The following is a 23,585-nucleotide window of genomic DNA, read 5'->3' on the forward strand; positions in this document are numbered from 1 at the left end:
AGACCAATTACTATAATACACTGGTCAGCCATAACACGTGAAGAACCTGGCCATCTCCAAAATAAAATGAAATAAGTATTTTGAAAAGGGATTACAGGAGAACTCCTCTACACCTCAGTAAGAATAACCAGAGAACTAAACTATGAGGTAGCGTCTTAAGTAGCATCAACACTGTAGAGAAATAAAGACCAGTTGTTGACTGATAAAAGGCCTTAACCCAAGATGAACCCAACTTCATGAGACCTATGAAGAAAACCATCTATTTTGACAAAATGATGGTCAAGGATCTTAGCACTAACAGTCTTCTTGATCTATCTGACCTAGAAGTTCATAGTTGAAGTCATTTTTTTCTTCAGGGAGTCAACACTCCCTGGGTTTGTCAGTCTCTGTCCATGGTGCTCAGGTATGTCCCAGGCGCAGGGATGGGACATTGCACAGCTTGTCTAGTCATACTAACGCGTATACCTGTACTCTGGCTCCAGAGGATTCAGAGGTCTGAGAAGCTGAATTCACATTTCTAGTAGTCTGTCAGATAGGTCTGCATTAGCACATGTGCAACTTGAAAGAATCTTAACAGACATTAGGAATGAAAATCGTGCATTCACAGCAGCACCAATGCCTTACTCGTCTGCTGGAAAGTTGTATAAATATGAAATATTGCCCTGCATTTACTTACTAATATGCTACATTTCATTATCAGCTTACATCATTATTCTTTGTAAGGGAGAACTATACCAGAGTTCAGCTGGAGACTTTCTTCCACAAATCATTTATGAACTGCACAGATTCTCCAATGCATTCTCTAGGAAATTTTTTGGCTCTCTTTTCAAATGTGCTTATTCAATTTCATCTACATATGCTATTTGTATGCCAGATGTATATTTACAAGACAGATCTACTCCTTAATAAAATTATTAGCTCTAGTTAGTCTGCTCAGAGTATATTTATGTCTGCATTTATGGTCAGAGCTTGAAAAGAAAAAAAAAAAAAAAAAAAGAGGAAGAAAAAAAAAGAAGCAAACAAACAAAAAGAAACAGCAACTATCACAGTTGAGAAGACAGCTGAGGTTCCTCCATGAAAAGCTAAATATATATATATAAATATATATATATACATATATTTGGCATCGTGCCTTCCAAAACACTGGGCACCAGTTCTGGAATGCATGAAGGCAGTATAGTCCATTTTTTTTTAACAGCAAGGTCTCCAGCTAGTGTTAAGGAATTAGTTGTTCAGCAATAAATCCAGCTCAAGATTAAATTAACTTTAATTAAAACATACAAAACACACCAAGCCTTGGTGAGTTATTATTGGGCTAGCAGAATGAAAAAAAGAAGTTGGCAGGAATAACAATCCTAATTTCATCAGATGCCATCTACATATTTCACTTTTGGAGGAAATACGCCTCAAGGGCCCTCCACCCCTCCAAAAAAACAATACACCAAAAGCTATTTGAGCCAAAGCATTTCTTTCTCATGATAGCTCATAGGAAAGCCAGCTAATGTATAACACTACGTATAAATTCTATATGAAGTATATGCATGTGCTCACTGACTACAAAAATTATACTTTAAAAAAAATAAATAAAAGCAGAACACTGCTGTAACCTCAAATCCAATAAACATGAAAGTCCAAGTCTTGTATCCACATGCTTCCATATGGGTACCCTTTGAGTATATGCAGTATAGCACATGGTCACACCTTTGTTTCAGAACAAATAGCAAAATGCTTATGAATCCAGCCAAATATCAGGAACTTAACAATGTAAAGATGGAATCAGAAATACAGTGAGGGTTTGTGGAAGATTTTTGTGTGCTTTTTGTTTGTTTGTTTTTAAGATAAACACTTATCTTCATTTATTAATGGATATACTTCAGTTTAAAACTTCAGTTTTTGTAGCAGCAACAGATATTGTAGGGAAACAAACTTGTGAAGGATCCCTTTGTGCACTGTGTTCTGATCCCTTTTACAACAGGCAAATTTAATTTAATGCATATATGAGTTATGTGATAAGGAGATATATCTCCTTATCCTTATATTTTAATTGTTCGTTTTTAGATTTTAAGTCTCAATGTATTCATGTTATTTTATGCTTATTTGTTCATGTGCTGCAACTCTTTTTTTTTTTTTTTTTTACTCTAAATGCTATTACTAGACAGTGTAAAGATCTCCAAGATCCTACAATGAAAAGTGAAAAGTGCAAGTATTATCATCACCCAGTGAATCACAAAACATAAATTAAGTCATATATTTGCCAAAGCAGAATTCTCTCTGGTCATTAATAGCTTGTAGATGAAGATAATAATTATCTTAACCTAGATCAAGATCTTGGAAGAAGTTTTGGGGGAAGGGTTCATATTGTATAAAATTAGGTACCTATATTAGGAATTTACCTCCAGAAAGAGTAAGACAACTTCAGTTGTTGATCAGAGAACTTGTCTTGCACATTATGTAATGTCCTAACCAAAGTACCCTGATTTACACTTTGGATACATCTGCGTCCCCTAACTATACAGAGAACTGACATATCTAAATAAGTTATGCACACTAATATATGTATTCAAACAGATTATGGGAGATAATTAAGGATAATTTCTGCAGCTATGAACTCAGCTGCATAACAGAGGGTAAATTTGCATAGCCTTTTTCAGACAAACTCAGATTTACATTTTTGCAGACCATAACAGTCAGAGAAACTTACTAATGCATTTACTACATGGCTTCTAGAGGCCGTGTACTATGTGGACAGTACACATAGTTCTGAGAGGAAAGCAGGAAAAAAAAAAAAAAAAAGAGGGGGGGAGAGAGAGAGAGAGAGAGAGAGATTCTATACAAAATCAAAAAGAGAAGCAAAAACTGAGATGAGCATGCAATATATCAGGCAGTATGTATTGTATACTTTCTATCCCAAGAGAGGGCACAAAAGGTATTTGTTTGAAAAGATTACATTGGATGAAGAAGGCTAGCAAAATGGATTAATCAGAGATGTATCAGCAGCTTGGTAATGAATAAATAATGCCAGGGAAGATCACCTATGAAAGGCCTTGAAAGTAAAGATGAATAACTTGTTTAGTGCAATAAAAAGTTACCACAGACTGAAAATGAGCTAAGCAGCTGCATTCAGAACAGATATGAATGGGTTATAGCACATGTTCAGGAGGCTACAGAAAATCAGTTTGACAGGTTTATGAGATTTAGCTGCATGGAAAGAATACATCATAATGCATCTTAATGTTATCATGCAAGAAAACTCAGAAAAATTCAGACACAATTTGATCAAAGTATGCTTCTTGCCTACATAGATGAAGTCAAGGTCATATGGAAAAGCCACAAACAGAAATTTGGCATTACTGTGACAGGTTAATGGATGAGATACAGTAAAGAAAAGAGTACAATCTGCCTTATTAACTATTTTAAACATGAACGGTTTATTACCCACAATGCCACAGTTATAATGGCTGGGAAATACCTTGCCTAAATTTTCATGTCTATATCCTCAGTGGCTACCCCTGAGCCAGTCTCCTATTACTTTTGGTGGAAATCTTACTGGTACAATCAACCAGCCTTGACAAGGTCAAGCTAAGCACCCCCAAGCCACTTGCTTGGTCCCTCCAAAGGATGGGGGAGAAAATCAGAAAAGCAAAAGTGAGAAAACTTGTGGGTTAAGATACAGACAGTTTAGTAAGTGAAGGAAAGAGAAAAACAAGCAAACAAAAATGATGTAATCACTCACTACCTCCTACAACATCAAACACCATAAATTTCACTAACTCTTACCAACTAGATTTCCATTGACTGTGAGGAATGCAAGAGCAGCTCCTTGACAAGTAGATACCTACACTGTGGAATGTTTATTTTATTTACGCAAGTTTAATTTGGAGAGAAAAATCTTATTAGGGACTCGCAAATCATCTACACGGAGACAGTAATTGAATTTGTGTGTATGGGTAAGGAACAAAGAACAAAACAGAAAGAAAAGTCTTCGTATTTTAAAATCATCTTCCTGTTGATGGGGTATTAATGAGTTTTAAGAGGGAATGAAGTACTAGTCTGAGAAGCAAATAAAGGATTCAATTGCTAATTTAGAGACTTGTTTCTCTGGTCTATGCTGGATAACCAAGTTCATTTAAGATTCTAAGATTATTTTTCAGCCTTAGGTATCAGAGTAAGAATAATGATTCTATGTTTGAAAAATGAGATGTTGAGAATGACATTATTAAACAATTATAGTTTTGTGTGCTTGAACTAATGAAGCTTGGTTTATTTTGTCTGTTTAGATTAAAGGTTGACTGCCTTTGCAGTCCTACAGTGCAAGTTCCAACTGAATCTTTCCAGCAATGAGGGCATTAAAAGGCTTTTTTTTTTTTTTTTTTTTGGCTACACATTAACTGATGTCTAACAAGTTTCTATTACCACTTTTTAGAACTTGTAGGATCTGTTTTCAATGGCCGTTTTCATACAATTTGTACAAACATAATTACATTGGACACCTCTTTCCACCATCTTCTGTTGAATTAGCTAAAACACTAAAACTAGAGGACATAGACAGGGACTGTACAGGTATTGTTTCGATGGGTAAACAGGACAGAAGAATTCAGTACTGAATTCTGAGACTTGTGAATTAAGATTAACTTGCATTTGTAGTAGACAGTAAAACAACTATAGCAGCATGTGGAGAAGTACTGCTTGGTTTCAGCAAAGATTTGGTGTTGCAGATGCCTTCTTCGCAGATGCCAAATAGCACATCACAGTAATCCCATGACTCTCCTTCCCATCTCCCTACCCTAACCTGTCCAGTCTCCCCTACCTCAGTACTGGATCCACTAGTTACACTGGATGATCAATGAATTCCCTACACATGGACAAACACAAATTAAACATGTTTTAAACAACCTTCAGTTTGAATTTGAAGGGCATCTTCAGAAGGTTCACTTTCTACAGAGATTATTACATTATGGATCCTTTGATAATGATTATGTCATAGTTGGATAATATGAGAGAGTAAACATAACACCTTGGAAGCCTTCTAAAGGTCTATTTCTTCCACACTGCACATGGAAGTAAAGGCAATTGAATATTCGGGTATCAGGCCTTTCTTGTGCAACATTCCTAGACTCTGTCCCACAGGACTTACCTTCTACTTATTTATTTCATGGTGGAATTCATTTTAATCCTAAATTAAGTGATATATGAACTTCTGATTTAATTTTTAACTCGTAATTTAATTTTTGAGTACCTGACTTGAAGGTACCTTACAGAGTTTAAAGGCATAAGTCACATTTAGATAGCAATCACTTCTACACTGAAAATCACAAGATAAGTGGAAGTAGTTCTTTAAAATTCTGTCCAAAACAAAAGATAGCATAAGAACAGATATTCTAAAGTATTCAATAACCCTGTAAAAAAAAAAAACTTTTGGGGAGCAAACATTATCTGCATGCATTGATCATTAATACTATCATTAATTTAGCCTTCTATATTTCTCCCTTACACAAGGTAAACTCCAAAAACTGCTCTTGCATAAGAATTATGCAGAAGCAATTTCTAAAAAAGTCTACAGGGAACAATTTTAAAAGTAACCTTTGCTGCATTCAGTATGATGCCATGACCCACTAAGGGTAGTGACTTCCTTCTTTCCCTTCCTTTACAAAGAAAAGACAGTTCTCTCTTCTAATTTTTTAAGTTGAAACGCAGACACTTTACATCAGATCAGAGCACCTGCCATCTTGAATATTCTGAATATGGCCAATACCAGATGAGTAAGATATCCCACAGTAGGAAATTGTGAAAAACAGCTCTGAGGGAAGGTTTTTCTTTATTCTCAAACTACTGGACTGCTCTCTGCCCTGAAGCATGCAGCTCTTATCACTCAGAAAGCTGTTGTGTATGCTTTCAGATTCAGATTTTTCCATAACTGAAAGATTTCCATAACTTCAGATTTTTCCATAACTGAAGTATATTTCTGTATACATGAATTTACTTAAATATGTTGCTGTGACACCCAGTGACACTGTGCTCTGCATGACAATTACCAGGCATGCTAACTTTTTCATACCAGTGTTTGATTTTTCCGTTTTCTATCTTTACTGGATAATCTTAAATTAATCTCTCATATTAATTAACTTCTTGGTACAAGACTCAAACAAGAAATTTCTGTCTGAAGCCATGAGCAAAGTAGAACTGCTGTTAATATTTTTATGAATTTCACCATGCTGTTATTAACAGCATTTTAATTACAATTGTTGTATATGTACATACCAGTGAAATTAGAAACTTTACAGTATTATGGTATTAAGGTTCTTAAAGTTCAGTCATGCCAATGCAGATGTTCCTAATTACCTTAAAAGCACAAATACTTATACAAACCGGTTGTTTCCAGCTCCAGTGTAACTCAATTAAAGTAGTGCTTATAATTTAACAATGTGGATGATAGTTAAGCATAGTTAATATGGGAAATTGTTAAGAAATAGCATATATAGTTTATATAAGTCAAGGAGCTGAAATCCATCTGAAGCAGACAAGCAGCTGGGATTTGCCTCAGACACATATAAAATATTGCCTAAAGAAGGTGACACTATCAAAGACATATCAAAAATGGATGAAAGCTTTTATTTCCCAGTAGCAAACACTTAGCAAACTTGCATTATTGGGACTTTTGGTTTCTGCAGGTCATTCCACAGGGTTTTCTTTCTGAGAGTTTTTTTTTCTTTTTTCTTTTTTTAATTGTTTTTTTCTTTATTTTTAAGCTGCTAAATGGAGTCTAGCTCCACCCCTACTTCGTATCGCTGCTTGACAAGAGGTGTGTTAGGTACTATAATACAGTTTTAAATCGACATAGGAACTGAAATATGCAAGCTGCGTATGCACACAGACCCTCTCCATGGGTAATGTTTCTGGGAGAAGCACCTCTTAACTACAAAACGTTGTTAACTTTTACTGCTGCACACTGGGTTTACACAGGTAATAGTGGAATGTCAATGCTTACTCCAGAATGGAGTTTCTTTAAATTCAATTATAAAATAGACACATTACAGTGCAATTATCATGTAGATATATTTTGTTTTTCATGTAAAATAGGGAAATGTGGTCATTTAACTGATTAAAACATCAGATATAACCATATGCTGTGTGAACAGTTACTGGTCTCCTACCTCCAATATTAAGTCTGAAAACCTATCAGAGGGATGGGATAGCAAACTTTCAGTTCAGAGCAATCAGTTAAAATAACACGAGGTATTTCCATCCACATTTTTACTTCGATTACATACACGTAAGAGTTAACACTGTAAACTCATATTTTTGTTTAGATTAAATCAACATTGAAAAGGTAACCATGTGTTTGTCTTAAAGAAAGTTTTAGGATAATAGGGGGATAAAAGAAGACCAACGAAGTTCAGCAGGACCCCAGTTCCAAATATGACTCTCAGCTGTGCTAACTGTACCTTGTGTCACCTGTTGAATGGCTAGCATCATCCCAGAAACCGCGTCGGGAACCAAATTCTCCTTCCAGGCATAGGCGGGCACCCACTCCAAAACGGGCAGCCGCCTCATCCACCAGTGCCTGATGTCCTCCAGGCGAAGAGCCCGGACCTTCCTCCAGCCCGTACTCCGGCTCCTTTTTCCCCTCGGCATTGCCAGCCCCGACCGAGGCTCCCCTCCAGCGGGACGCACGGCTCGGCGCCACCCCGCGCCGGGGCGCTCTCCAGGTGGCTTCTGAGGTTTTGCAGTTCCAAGGCTACAGGAAAAAAAAATAAATAAAAGAACAAGGGCACGTAAAGTTGTTTCTTCAGCCGTTCTCCAACCACGCGGGATAAAAGTACTTATTAAGCACTTTTAATCATCTAAACGTGAAACGCAGAGATCCCGACTACTAAGGCTCGCCTCCCCTTAGTTTGGGATCCCTGCCCGTCGCCTCCCGCTTTATATCCTGGGCAGCCTTATATCCCCTGTGCCTTTGGCCTCGCTCCAGCTTTAGCACGGCGGGACCCCCACCGGCACCGGCTCCCCTCCAGCTTCACCCCGGGGGTCCTCTGGGGCTCCCCCGCGTCCACGGTGGCCGCTCTGCCCTCGGGGTGCTGGTCCTGCGGTAGCACCCCTCGCACCCCTCGTTCGTGGTAGGCAGTGTGCAGATCCAAAGTGATAAGCGTACGGGGGAGGTGTAAATGTCAAGTTTATATGCCTTGTCCCATATGGTGCAAGGACACGGTGGCAGTAAGGGTTTCGTTCCTCTGGATGGCAGAAAAAATAATTAGATTAAAATGCAAGATCCATCATCTTTGCAAAAGTGCCCTCCCTGTCGTTGTTATGCAACTGGCAACAAAAATAAAAAATATATATTTAAATATTTCAGGTTTGCTCCTATACATTATTTTATGTTTTATTGTTTAGCTTAAGATGAACAAAGCTAAAGCACCATCCATTCAGCACGGTACCATGGTTTTGATATTCTGCTCAAATCACCAGCAGCGCTGAGCTATCCATTTTAAAGGAGATCTCAATTCTCATCTCAAATAAAAGCTATTTCATAGCCCCTGAAAAGGTTAGAATTAATTTTAAATGGCAAATAAAAATAATTAAATTTCATTTTTAATCCACTAACTCAACTTCCTGATAGTCTGAAACTTGACTCAATTTTTTAACTCCTGGCTTTGGTGGTTCTGAAACAATGCTCCAGTTTTGCAAATATCTGATTGGGTTTCTAACAATTCAGAGTTAATCAGTGCTAAATATGACCTTGGTCATCTACTAAATATTATGGCTTTGAAGGTTTTCATAGTTATAAATGTTTTTTACAATGTATATTACATTTTTGTTCCTGTGTTCAACTTTGATTTTTCTTGTTCTGAATTTTATCACATCTCCCATGTCATATCAGTTCATACCACATTTAATGTCTGTTTTTTTTCTAACACATAAAAGTTTCATTTGATTAGCTAATTTTTTGTGATATGAAATTTTCTTCTAAATCACATTGCCACATCTAGTCACATCTAATGATCACAATGTTACTGACAAAACATTGTGGCTTCTGGGTGTACAACCTTAAAAATTAAGTTGATGAATTTGGAAAAGAAATTAAACTAAACTAATAAAAATATAAAATAAAATAATAATAAATAATAAAAAAAAAAAAAAACACAACACTTTATTCAAAAAAAAGGGGGGGGGGTGAGCGAAGAAGCAAAAGGGCAAATGCACCACTGACCATTCTACTATGTCATTCAGGTGATGTCCAGTCAAAAGTGGAAAGAGAAAAATGAAAATAAATAAATAAATAATGGCACAAAAAATGTCTTCTACTACAGTTCCCAAGTAGGACACCAGTGCACTTACTCTTTGCCCTGCCTATCCATTAAACATGTACATCTTTTAAAGAGCAGAACAAACACCCAAGACAGTTTTGTTTTATTTCCGTTCATTGTAACAAACCTCAAGATATTGACTTTTTTTTTTTTTTTGGCCTTGTTATAGCTTAAAAGTGCAGTTCACAGAGTTCAAAAATGAGGCTTTTATAACTGCCAAGTGTTTCACAACACAGACTTTTGCCTATTTTCAAATGATCAGCAGTGGACAGGAATCCTTCTAGTGAAAGTGAGTTACCTGTCATGAGCTGCTTATTTTTAAATAAACATTCAGTACCTCTAACTGTAACAGCATTTACTGAACAAAAAATACATCTAAATACATTTCTACACTTAGATATGTATGTACAAAAATATGGGTACTGATGTAAAACAGACTAATCCTAATGTAATAAGATACATGGTTCACTAGAAGATATGAATGAGTATTCTGAAACTGTCAGAAAAAGTATGATGGTACCAAGGACTCATCACTAAACACACAAGAATATATTTGCCATTCTTCAGGCTTCTCACATCAAAATGCTGAAGCTGTTTGAGAAAGTCTGTAATTGAGATTTTCCCACCTAGTATTTGCAGTGTCAGTAAATTTGGAAAGTTTCGTCAAGCCGAGATTAGTATCTGAACTCCTAGGATTAGCTGTATCAACAGACTTCTGTCCATCACCAGTAACAATGGATGTTTTTTCTCTATGGGTGTGTGCATGAATGACTGCAAGCATCTTACAGCTAAGACTTGAAAATACGCACTGCTAGTTTTACACAGACAGAACTGCACATGCAGAGTCTTTAGGATGTCCATGCTGATGTGGTATTTGTGTGGAAATTTTATTTTACTCCAACAATTGCTTTGATGAGAAAAAGACATTGAATTATCATTAGATCTGGACTTGATCAACATCGTCAGCAGTCATGAAAAACATTGTTCCTCGTTGTAACTTGGAAATTAATAAAGTGCTCACAGCAGTGACACAAAGCAATATAACGTTTACAACGCCCCAGACAAAGAAATTATTTCTTTTTTTTTTAAAGGGAAAGCAGACGTAAACCTTTCACTACACAGTAGTGCAACCTCAAAGAAACATTAGCAAATTCTTTTGTTTCTTTGTAAAACAAATAAATATCTTAATTGAAAGACATACCATACCAGACACACGATGTTAGAACAAACTACAGAGACTTGTCATACTACAAACTGTATTACAATGTCTATGAGCTACCAAGGTTCTGAAAGCCTCTCCTTTCCTGAAACAGGTGCATAAAACTCAGTTTTCTGAAATAGTCAATGACAACTATGAGAAACCTTTGGTTTTATGCATTTAAGTCAGTGTGTACACACACATATTTGTAAAGTTTGTTTACAATTAGCTTTTTTGATGGTCTTACATAAGAAATACCTATTTTCAAGTGACTAAGTACTTGTTTTTCTGGAAAATACACAGTGGACATATGTGCAATGCTAAAAAGAGAACTACATAAGTCAAAATTCAGTATATAAAACTATGCAAAAAGAAAGAATTTTTGTACTATACATCAAATCTGGAGGGCTATTCACACTTGTTTTAAAATAGGTCATAGATAAATGCGTTAATTTATGTGGGGACAGGCTGTATTTTCATCAGTTCCTCTAATATTCGCATACATTGGATATTTACATACATGGTGGATACATGGAGTTAGGAGGTTTGATTTTCTGGCCTCAAAGGGTGAAAAAAAATAAAATGTTTACACCTTATTTCCACCTAAGCCTGAAAAAGAAAAAACCTGGTAAATTTTAAGACAGAAGCCCTAATCCCCACTTCATATGGAAGCAGTTTTGCAGGCAATCATTGGACATTTGCACAAAAATTGTATCACATAAACCAACTTTCTTCAAGATCTATAAATATGTTTACATATCCTCACAGAAGTTAAATGAAGTTATTTCTACCTTAGACTATCATTTATGTCAGGATGGCTATAATGTGAGTTGCTTTTTGCAAGGTTTCTCAAGAAGACAGATCAATTACTAAATATTTGCAAGCAGCCAACATTAAAGCAGTTGGACTTTGGGCTAACTGAACCTGTGTTCCTGCTGATTTACACCATTTGTTCCCTAAGAGCATTCTGTTCATCTAAATCACTGCCCCATGGTCTCTCACCTACCCTCACTGCGCAAGGGAAGGTACGTGGTGTGATCAAAAAACATACAACTATTGAGGTCTCCTCACTTTTTTTTTTTTTCAGTTCTGAAACAAATTTCCATTCATTCTTGTCCTCTACCCTGATTTCTATGACCTTAGTTTTGGTACTACTATCTTTCTGCCAAATTCCAATAAAAATGGCTGATGGATTCAGAGGATATCATATGAAAGACAAGTATAAAAGATGGACAAAAACCTTAGCCACACAATCTTTATTTCTTTAGGAAAGCTAGCTAAAATTCCAAGAGAAATCATATGAAAAATTCCAAGTATGCCTGACAAAACATAGCTAGATTTAGAATGGAAGTCATATTTAAAATAAAGGGTGGTATGTAGGAGTTTAAACAACTTGAACTACTACTATTATATTATACAAGCTACTGGCATGATAAGAGGGTGCTGAAAAATTGAACAAAACAAAAACAGTGACAAAAGTCCATGCCTTTCCAAAATGTATTCCTGAATTTTGAGAATTTGATAAAAATAAAAATTAAAATTAAAATTAAACTGGGCCACAGAAGCTGTATCCCTTTAAGTATGCTAATTATTTACTACTGAAATTTAAGGAACTTCACGCCCTAAAATTTTAGCATTGAAACAAAATATACTTCACAAAATATACTTTCACAAAGTCCAAAACTTCCCAGTATATCTTCCAAATCCAGATGGACTTTATCTATTTTCAGTTATACCTAAGTTTAAGAATGCTCATTTCAAACATCAAATACTTAAATATTTATATGGAGCAAAAAAGGTAAGATCCTAACCCTTCACAAAACAGATTAAGCCAAAAAAATAAATCCCTCTCTTCATCATATAGCATATTTAGGGGCTGCTGTGGCTTGACACTAACACTTGGCAGTCCTGTGCCGAGGAGAGACCAGAAATATGCCAAGGTAAAGGTGAACCTCCAGGCAGCACCGTAGTCAGATCCTGACCCAAAAAGCTGGGGTTCAGCTTTAGCATCTTGTCTGCAAATGGGGTTTTCAGAACTCTCCGGTTAGGCTGTGCTATACACAGCTGTGTGAAGCAACACTGTCACCCAGTGGCTTGACTCGGGATTTTTCTTCGATGTTCGCAGGGTCTGAGAGTACTATCCAGACCTGATTGCCACTCTACATGACAGTTTTCAAACTGGATAACATTAAGTATACAGCTTAATAACACTGTCTGGTAAAAATCAAAGCTCTGTAGCAGCAATAAAAGTACATTCAGTACAGTATTCAGTACACTTCAAATGTATTTGCTGGTCTGAAACTGAAGGCGGACTGCTAGATTAGCAGGTACTGAACTGTAAGTGCTCCCAGTGCTCAGGCACAGTCTGCCCTCAGCTAATTAATAAATGAAAAATGCAAACACGAGCAGAAAGAAAATATAATACTGCACCCATGTTCTTAAGTTGCACTCCTGTTGTGTTACTACTGTCTGCTCCTTTCACTGAAGACCTTATAGGCTGACTTGTACTCTGCAAGCTGTGAGGAGAGGAACATTTACACCAGTTCCAATTCTAGCCCTGTCCTCCAGAGAACGATCTCCTCTTGTCACTCCAAATCTTATTCCATTGAAGATTAGTGGGTGCTGGGTGCTGAGCATTTAAATCTCTTGAAGAAATATCTATCCTTGTGTCTGAGACCTAACGTGAACTATGGCTCCAGGACCTGGCCCACCCACAGCTGTGGGACACTGAGACACTGATGGTGCTGGGAAGACAAAATCCCCATCTAAAATGTAGCTAAATTCAAAAAATACAGCATGCTGTTCCCAAGCCCACAAAGGCTCGTATGACTCGTATACATCAAGTTACTTTTTACCTGATTAAATGTTCTCATTTAGGTGCTCAGTAACTACAGTTTGTCTTACCAGAAAAGCATTTGAGAACAACTATTGTGAAAAAAGCATTCCTGAGGAATTTGATCTCCAAATATCCTTAGAATCATAGAACAATTTAGGTCTGGAAGAACCTCAGAAGGCCATTTAATCCAAACAGTTCCTCAAAGAAGGAATAACTGCAAAGTCAGCTCAAGTTGCTCAGGACCTTGTTCAGGAGCATTTTGAAAACCTCCAAGGCTGGGGGACAAACAATTCCTGTGCTTAACTACTTACTGCATTCTGTTTTTCCCTGTGTGTCTGTTTTCAAACAGAATTTCCCTTGCTGCCACTTGCGACCATTGCCACTTATCCTTCTGTTATACAACTCTGACAACAGCCTGGTTCTATTTGCTCTGTCACCTTCTGGTATTTCTTCTTCAGAAAGGAGAGCCCCTTGCTTCAGTTACTCCACTTTCAAGTGAAATAAAAAAAAATAGTCTTATTAGAAAAATGATCATACAAGAAGCTATTGAAAATGGTAATTGTTTTTTTATATCAATAGAAAACATAAATTGATTTCAAGTTTCAGACACACAATGTTTATTGAAGGAAAATAGAACTTCAGTTCCTAGAATAGTAGCAATGTGTGACTGAAAAGCACTATCCACAGTGCCACAGCTACTGTGAGTCTGTGAGCATTCTAAAAACAGGAAAACCTTAAACACCATCAGGATGATGAAAAAGAATAATTTTCAGAGCCATATAACAGATTAATCAAATGAATTTCAAGGAAAAGATAAAGAATGTTGAAATGTGATATTGCTGCCTTTTGCTTCAAAAATGGTGCAGAAGGAATCACTTTCCTGTCGCATCCCATGAGTTGCCATTTCTTCCCCCAAACATACACTATATTCAACAGTGTGAGCAATGTAGAAAGTTCTTCACACTCTCTCTAGTGTTACATCATCTATGGCAGGGGGATAGACTACTAAATCAAATATTATCCCACTTTCTGTAGCCTTCTTTCTCACATAAGTTTCTGTTCTGACACTGTTACAGAGATAAGATACTGCTATATGAATAATCAGCAATAGCTTGCCTCCAGATAATTCAACAGATGAAATCCCTTATTTTGCATCCCGTGGTAATATCTCACTCATTTTTCTCTGTGTGAAAGCCTCTAAATACCTAATTTCTTCCCACTCTTACTGCATACTGTGCTGCTACATGTTTTACAGAGATGTATGATTCAGTGCAAGTGTTAGTTACAAAAACCTGCAGCTTTAGAGTGTTCATAGATTTTATTCGTTGGTTTGATTTCAACAAAGTGAAAAGGATACTTAATCACTTAACTGAAGAAACGGTTTAATTATCAAGCACCATGTTAAACCAGATCTGTAAGCTGCCATAATATGAATTACAATGGTAATATATTTTACAGCTTGTGACAGAAAATATAGCCACTCAAAAAGGAAAGCCTATAAAGGGTAATAATTATAATTTAGTAATTAAATAGCTAGCATTTTACTGCCCTCAGAGACAGTAAGCCAGAGAAATTCCAAAGTGGCAACCAAATGAATTCCCTGAAGCTGAGAAACAGCTAAAACAATTCTTGAATAAGTGGTCAAAAATATTAACAAATACATATAATCCTTGGTTTCCTCATTGTAATTTCAAATGTCTTAAAATGTACTTTATGAGACTAATGTCTTGTAATCTGCATACTTTGCAAAAATGTTTCACAAAAAGAATGTACAGTCCATGATAAATTAAACAAACAAACAAAAAAAAGAGGTTAATTTTCAAGCATGAGCCCCAGAAGACTTGAATGCTTTCCTTTTCAAAACTTGTTTGTTAAATTCATTATAAAAATATCAGCAAATATGTATGAAAACCCAATGTATTGTACACAAAGCTATCCTAGTGGCTAAGAAGGCAGAGAGAAGACAAAACCTGTGTTAATAATACTCTGAATTGTAACATCAGCTTTTACAGATACCAAATATAAATCAGGCATATATATATATATATTAATAAGAAAAATATTTTTATAAATAATTTGCTACTAAAAAGGTTATTAACTTCAGCAAACTCAACAAATTGTTGTGCTGAAGCGTCTTTTATGTGCTTCAATAAAAAGTATCTGGGACTGAGTGATCTAGACACACAGGCTTGATATGAAGTATTTTAAACTACTCCATAATGTCTCCATAGCTTATAAAAAATTTGCAAATGCTAGTTGTTTAGAAATAAGTCAAACTAAGTCCCCCAGTGTACTTGCCAACTGCTCAGAAACCAGGAATGGTGCTGCTACCTCTCCAGCACTTTCTTCCCAAGTGTGAGGAACAAAACCAGCCCAGTCTGGGTGCAGTCACCCAGCACAGGGTGACTCAGCATGCCAGCTCCTTAATAAGCCATGACTTACTCAAAGACTACCACCAGACAACTCCATATAATTCACTCAAAGTTTCCACTACACAGATGCATATTCCCCAATTCCAAATGCACTCAAATGCACTGTCCAGTTTTAATTTGCATTAAAATACAGAATAATTGAGATGAGAACCCAACAAAATGCAGCTACTTGACCATTTTATGCAACTGCACATCTTTTCTACAACTGAATATAAGAGTAAGAAAGTCTACATATGACAAGACTTCCACTGCCTAGACCCTATCATTTGGACATTTTTGCTCCAGTTGTTACTGGCCTATATTTGCAGCAGAAAAATCTGTTCTAGATCATCTTGAGCAATGTATTCTATCTTTGCACTGCTGCTTCACATGTTTATTAGTATATACTTCTGTTCTATTATGACTGCATTTATGTAGAAAATGTTGCTTTCTTAAATATCTACTGTTGCTCACATTAGACAATTTAAAACTAGATATCTTTCTTTCCTGGAAATGACTGAATCATTCTATAATGAAAACAGTGAACTACTGTTTAAATCACTACGACTACATCTTGGCATTGCTGTGGTGTATAGCATTGAAACCTGGTTGTGGGAGCAGGGAGATAAGACCGTCAGTCCACAAAAACTAAAGGTAAATTCATAATCACCTGACTGAATTGCGCATATTTTAATTAAATCATGAATTTAAGATGTTTGAAATGTGCTTCTAGGGGCAAGAGAAACCCACCACAGATACTTATACAGGGTTGCAGAACTTCAGTTGGTTTTCCAACCAATCAGTGCCCCTGACACCCCCAACTCTTATGATGTTGTCATCTGTCCTTTGTCATAGTGAGGGAACACAGACAGCTGAGACCATTTCCAGACCCTGTTCTCTTCTAAGTATGTTTAAAGAGTGGGATGGAATGGGATGGGATGATTCAGTTGGAAAGGATCTTCAGAGATCATAGATAGTCTAACTGTCTGATCTCTTTGGGACTAATAAAAAGTTAAAATAAATTAATAAGGGCATTATCCAAATGCCTCTTGAACACTGGTAGGTGGGGCAACCATCTCACTAGGAAGCCTGTTCCTGTTCCAGTGTTTGATCACTCTCACAGCAAAGAAATTTTTCCTAATGTTCAGTCTGAAGCTGCTGTCGTGGTTTAACCTGGCTGGCAGCTAAACACCACACAGCCATTCACTCACCCTCCCCCCTCCCTCTCTGGGATGGGGGAGAGAAATGGGAAAGTGAAGCCCGTGACTTGAGATAAAGACCATTTATTAAGACAGGTAAATAATAATATCAACAATAATAATAATAACAATAATGATGATAATAGTACTACTACTAATAATGTGTACAAACAAGTGATGCACAATGCAATTGCTCACCACCCGCTGACTGATGCCCAGCCTAACCCCGAGCAGTCCGGCCCCCCTCCCCCAGCTAGCCACCCCTATATATCGTTTAGCATGACATCAGATGGTATGGAATACCTCTTTGGCTAGTTTGGGTCAGCTCTCCTGGGTCTGTCCCCTCCCAGCTTCTGCTGCACCCCCAGCCTGCCCGCTGGCAGGACAGAACAAGAAGCTGAGATGTCCTTGGCTTGGTATAAGCACTGCTCTGCAACAATTAAAACATCGGCGTGTTATCAGCACTCTTCTCATCCTAAGCCAAAACATAGCATTCTACCAGCTACTAGGAAGAAAATTAACTCTGTCCTAACAAAACCAGGACACCTGCCCTGGCACAGCTCTGTGTTGTCCCCTCGTGTTCTACTACCAGTTACCAGCAAGCAGAAACCGGCATCCCCCCCTCCAATTTGCCTCCTCAGGAAGTTGCAGAGAGCAAAGAGGCCACCTCTCAGTCTTCTCTTCTCCAGACTAAACAGCCCGAGTGTCCTCAGTATCTCCTCATAACATGTATTTCAAGATGTATTGCCAAAACAGAAAAATATCAATTGATTATATGCAGATTTTCCAAATACAGTTTTAAAAGTAATCAGGAAGAGTGTGTTTCTCAGTTTATATGAATTAAAAATTTCAGATTAAACTCTTAAAAATAATAATCATCTTTTCATCTTCATTTTCTGTAATCCTACAAACCTATGTCTCACTGAATTTAATAAATAAATAAATAAATAAATAAGATTGTCCAAGGGATTAAACTAATTCTCAGAGCAGCTATGGAAAGGTTTCTGCAGACCCCAGTGATTACTCAATTGACTGTAGAGTGTTTTGTTAAATAAAAAAATGTACTTGAGCATATGGCTGGATAGTTTGCTGATTCAGGTGCTTAGCAGTTGCTTTTGTTTAGTTCCTTATTCTCTTAAACAGCACAAACCACCTTCTTTGGTCTTTTCCCCTCATGGTTATGTTGTTACTTCTGAAGTTTTTATATTTTTTAGCTCATGTTTTTCTTTCTATTCCACTGGCTTGCAATTAATTTTCCTTTCACGCAGGATTTCCACTTTTTGATTCTCACATTCTGTACAGACATTTCCCTTCCACCTGGTTAAAACCTGTCCCATGTGCTCAAATTTGCTGATGGGACAGGATTTTTCCTGATTATTTAATTTTTTTTTTCCTCTCATAGGTCAGTTGTGTACTTTCCCAGTTTCAAATTACTGTCCTCAAATGAGTCTTTCCTTGTCCTTCAGAAATTCACAATTTTGTATGTTAGAAGCTAGGCAGAACAGTGCCTCAAACAAGGCACATATAGCACACATTTGTTGCTTCAACCTGAAAAACCACTCTTGTTTTAAAACATATTTTGGGACAATTTCTGTAGAAAACTTGATATCTGTTATGAGAGAGAAACTCAGATTCAGAGAGTGAGTTTCCATACTTCAGAGAAATTTGGTGTGCTTACTCGAACATTTTGAGTGAGAAAGGAGGCTTATTTCACCTGTGTGCAGTTTGTCATCTTCAACTAAAATTTCAGTTTTAATGGGCCAAAATATATGCTCTTCCATTACTTTGAAGATGCTTTCTGGACATCAGTAAAGAGAAAGAGGAAATTTTACAGAGAAGTTGATGAAAAGGGAAAGCAGTGGCAAGTCCTGATGACCTTCATTTACACAGACTGTACAGAACTTAATTGAAGTAAAGGGAACTGACATTGAATGACCAAAGATTTGGGCAGCTATTAGAGCCACACCATGACTTTGTTTTTCAGCTCTTCTTTTAGCTCCTTTCCAACCATCTTAGATCTCACTGTCTGATAAATGAGGGTCCTGTCTGCCAGTAATGACTTACTTTATTTGCACATATAATTAATATCTGCCATTATATTGCCTTATTTTTATGTGTGTTGATTTTTAAAGTGTGTTATTTAAAGAGCCAGCCACTTAAACCAATGTCAGTATAAGGTCAAACAGGAAGCACTGAGAAACCTGATGCTGGAATGAAGGTGTTTTTGAAAAGTAAAAATGAGATAAACAGCATCAATTAGATCTACATCTAACAACAAAACCTGTATCAGACATTAAATACTTTTTGTATCCAAATTATACTAATTTTTCCATATATATTTTTCCTGAGGTTTTTAAATGGTAAGCCTGCATGTGTGCATGTATTCCTACATAAAGAAAAAGTCTGTGCAAATGCCCACACAGACAGCACTTATGTAAACATCACTGATGTTTTTCTTCTTGTCACAAATGGATTTTGATTTTTGCCCTACCCAAAGGAGAAACTGCATATTTTCTCTTTAAACTATTGAAATAATTGATCTTTAAATCATGTATAATGTTATATCTTAGACTAGTCATGTATGAAAGTATTCTGACTCTGATTTTCTTGGTTTTGGAAGCACAATATGACTGCATATAAGACAACAATCTCTAAAGACCTTAAAGGGAAAACACCACTAAGCTCACACCGCTTACTCTGGTTTTGTCATTCTCATACATTAGGGCACCCCTCACAGCCTTCTTGGCAATATCTCCATCACAATAAGAATAAATTTAATATGTTATGTTTCCAGTTTTGTCTCAGAGTAAATAGCAAATGGAGTGTTTTTAAACCACTCCCTTGCTCAAATGTTCAAATCCAGAAAGGTGTCAGAATATTTGGAGCTTTGCTGAGATAACCCAACCTGTACCTCTCACAGCTTGCACAACAGTACAAAAGTTCATCTCCTCTCAGCAATTTGCATCCTTCAAAGTGAAAAGATCATGCTATGAGCTAAAAGTCTCCTGAAATGTTTGCATTCCAATGATCCTTTCTTCTAAACAGAAAGCTTATAGAAGTACTTCAATTACAGAAGAATCTGCATGTTTATAGAACTTTTATTTACTCGTTCTTAAGCCTTACAGTATCTATAATAGGAGTAGTAATTAGCAAAGTAATTTCAAAGCAACTTTGGACCAGCTGAAGAAGCTTAAAAAGCACATCCCTAAATTCAGGCGCGTTGAGAATCCCTCTGAAATTACTGACTAATTATGTACTTAAGTTTAGGATTATGTTTCCTGAATCAGCTCTGTCTGTGTAACATCACCATGATTTCCAAAGAGTGGGAAATAAAAAACAACTGTAATTTCAGAGGAGGGAGAAATAACTTGAATAATCAGATTCTTAACATAAAAGAAAGAGTAATCTTGCTTCCACATGAAAAAGTCCATAGGAGTAAGAACAAAGAGTATAAATCTTATTTGTAAATATAAATTCATTCATGCTTTTTCAGTGTTCTTCATGAGGCATAAGAGACTCTAAGTGTAAAGTTGTTCCAAGAAAACAAACAAAACAAACAATCAAACACCACCAACAAAACACACACACAGAAAAAAAAAAAAAAAAAAAAAAAAAGTTAAAAAACTCCAAACATTTCAAACCTGATTCTTATTCCATATTTTTCATCATTTCTTCATTTTCTTCCATATCAAGGCACCTGTATAACAAATTTTAAAAGACAACTTATGGAAGGTAGGATTTATAACGGAAATGACAAAATACATTAGCAGGCAACACTTTATGCAAATTTAAAATTTGAACCCAAAGTCTGTAAACAAAAAACATAAATCCCAATATCACATTAAAAGGCATGGATTGCAAGAAGAAGCCAATCAAAAAGCAATCATATATCAATTGTATACAGCTTACCCAATAAAACCCTGAATAATGTTTAAGCAATGTCATCTGTTTGATCTATCCATTGCTAGAGCTTAAGCAGCCAAAACCACCACCATTACACAGTTACAAGGAATAATTATGTATATGGATAGATTACTACTTTGGAATTAATTTTCTCTCCATCTGGTGTGCATCTTATTTTGACCACAAATGAGGTACTATGCTAGGAAACTAATTAACAATTATTGTAAACAATACCAAAGAGAGCAATCTGATTGATCTACTGAGCACATTCTTTCCTTACTCTGCAGTGCAGCAGCAGCAAAGACCATGATGGGCAGGAGCATAGCAAAGTCCCTATAGACAGCAGGTGTATATTTTGGACTATTTTCATTTTCTTCTGATAGTAATAATTAAAAAACTTTTTTTTTTTTTTAATGTAAAACACATCAATATTTTAAAGATATTTATTTAAAGATATTTAAATAATTTTTAAAGAAAAGTCATAACATCAGTATTTTGAAATTACTTTTCACTTTCTTATTCTGTCAAGCAACCTGTAAATAGCTTTTTAAAAAGGTTTGCAAGGCACAAAGGCTTCCAAGGGCACAATTTAAACTAAAATTGTGTCTTTAAGTCAGATGTTTTCTTTTTGAGATCCTTAGGACAGGAACCTTCTATCTTCTGTGTCATGTACACAACATTAAGCTAGGAGCAGACAGCAATACTGCTTATATAAAAGACTGGAGGATTAGGATACAATGAAGTTAAATAAGGTCATACTATGAAAAAATTTGACAAAGTCTGAAATATTCCTTTTCAATTTTCAATTACTTCAGAAAATCAAGACATTATAACAGGAGATAGTACTACAAGATATTAAGAAATTTGTGCCTTTAAAATATCTAAGTAATGGCACCAGTGATTGTATTTCATGTCCACAGGGTCTGGATGGTCAGTGTTAGGTCATGGTGATCTGCATTTACAGTTTCCTAAAATGTGTTTATTATGCAGCTGCTGATGGCAACTCTATAATTCAGATAGATTTTTACAGTTAAAGCAGGAAATATATTTAAAAACAAACAAAACCTCTTCATATTTGGAAACATTATTTCTGGCATATACAGCTGTCTGAGACCATAGAAGCAACTTAGCTTATTTTCAAATTAAGAAGCAGGAATGAATTTGCACAGCAGCACTACAGGCCTAGTTAGCTTGGACTTCATGGGAAACATCTACACAGATAAACAGCTGAGGGCCTGAAAATGAAATTATGCCTTGGACCCTTGGTGTCCATATTGATTCACATTTATCTCTCTCCCTTGATCTTTTGGATTGTTTCAAGTAACTGAGAAAACTTAGGAGGAAGGTTCACACACAAAAAGAGCCAAAAGGCAGCATGGATTAGGCTACGTTAGTCCTGTCTTCTTTTGCATGCCCAGTGCTTCAGAACTACAGTCCAGAAGTTTCCGCATCCCCTAAAAATCCTCAGAGTATAACACGCTTACATGTCCTCTGGTGGGCTGGACAAACAGCCTTCACTTTATTACAGAAACACTAAAATGAGAAAAGCACACACACAAAAAGAAAATAAGGGCTACTCATTAGAGCCACAGGCACGCTACTTTGGATCAAGATGACCAAAGCCAACAGCTACACTGTGTGGAAAGGGACAGGATGCTGCAAAGAGCTGGTGTCCAGCAGTGAAAGCAGTGGTTAGAGTAACACAAGGAGAGATTGCACCAGCTCCTAACAGTGGCAGCAGAAGCAACATCCATCTGGGAGGCTGTTGAAGCTGCTGTGAAATCCAACACTCATGCTGGATATGAGCAGGTCCGCCTTCAAGTGGCTCTTAAGAGATTTGGTTTTCCAAGGTGGTGAACTTCTTCAAAACTCTTTTTATCACCCATGTTGGGACCCAATGCATTCATACGTGATGTCTTAAAAATGCTTTATAGGTAAATAAATCATTAAACAAAATGTACTATAAAGCCTGTGATTAAGAAGCTATATAAAAACAACCAAATATTAAGTCCTTCTATGAAAACTACTGTAAACCCACATACCTAGGATCCTCCAACAGAGCTTCAAGTCCAAATACTTCTGCCACTTCCTTAAAATCTATTTATTTCCAAAGAAGCATATGCTCATGCTGAATAGTACACATTCAGGATTTCCTGTTTTTCAGTACTGCATTTCCAAATGCTTTCTACAGATTTACAATTCCATCTCAGTTTCTCAACTCACATCCACATGTAACCCAATTCTCTTTTCTATTGTACTATTCATCATATTACAGACAAATCATTTAACCTCTGTGACCTTATCTACCATAGCAAATCGGTGGCCTGTGTAACTAGCACAAAGATGCACCTGTGTTCAACTGATAGCATAGAAAGAGCAACCACAATTCACAACATCTCATAAAAATTAGGTTTGTGTAAGAGAACATACTTTACAACTTGGTCACAAGCGAAAAGTAAGTGGAACTGAAATAGGCTATCAGATCAGGCCTTTGTTTTGAAGTGATTTATCTTCTATGTTTTCTGGCTTACAGAACAGAAGTACTAGTGCTCTTCAATGACAGAGTGTCCGTGACTGAAAAGCCAGCCGGGTCCTGTTGGAAATCTTGGACTAAGACATTGCTCCAAGTTGTTTCAGAATTTCAAGCAGCAACAACAACAACAATAAAATACAGATGGATTTTATTTTCTTCCAAATTTTAAGTTTGGTTTACCAGTCTTATTTCTTTTAAATGGA

The 23,585-nt window shown here is 36.4% G+C and overlaps 1 protein-coding gene across 4 annotated transcripts in view; it reads right to left on the bottom strand.

Moving 5' to 3' along the window:
* The window catches only part of SLC26A7 (solute carrier family 26 member 7), a 74,933-nt gene extending 57,661 nt beyond the window's left edge, over positions 1-17,272 (bottom strand). Inside the window, exons 1-2 of one of the 4 annotated variants that reach the window (XM_072034467.1) lie at positions 17,250-17,272; positions 7,443-7,735 (exon numbers count right to left, since the gene is read on the bottom strand). In XM_072034467.1, coding sequence (XP_071890568.1) covers positions 7,443-7,632 — 190 coding nt within the window. In that variant the 5' untranslated portion in view covers positions 7,633-7,735; positions 17,250-17,272. Of the gene's footprint in view, positions 1-7,442; positions 7,736-15,630; positions 15,775-17,249 lie in introns of those variants that run through there. The other 3 variants (XM_072034464.1, XM_072034465.1, XM_072034466.1) reach the window with 3 other exon arrangements.
* Positions 17,273-23,585: the final 6,313 nt, after the last annotated feature.

The sequence above is a fragment of the Anas platyrhynchos genome, chromosome 2 (assembly GCF_047663525.1).
Source record: "Anas platyrhynchos isolate ZD024472 breed Pekin duck chromosome 2, IASCAAS_PekinDuck_T2T, whole genome shotgun sequence".
Taxonomy (NCBI): Eukaryota; Metazoa; Chordata; class Aves; order Anseriformes; family Anatidae; genus Anas; species Anas platyrhynchos.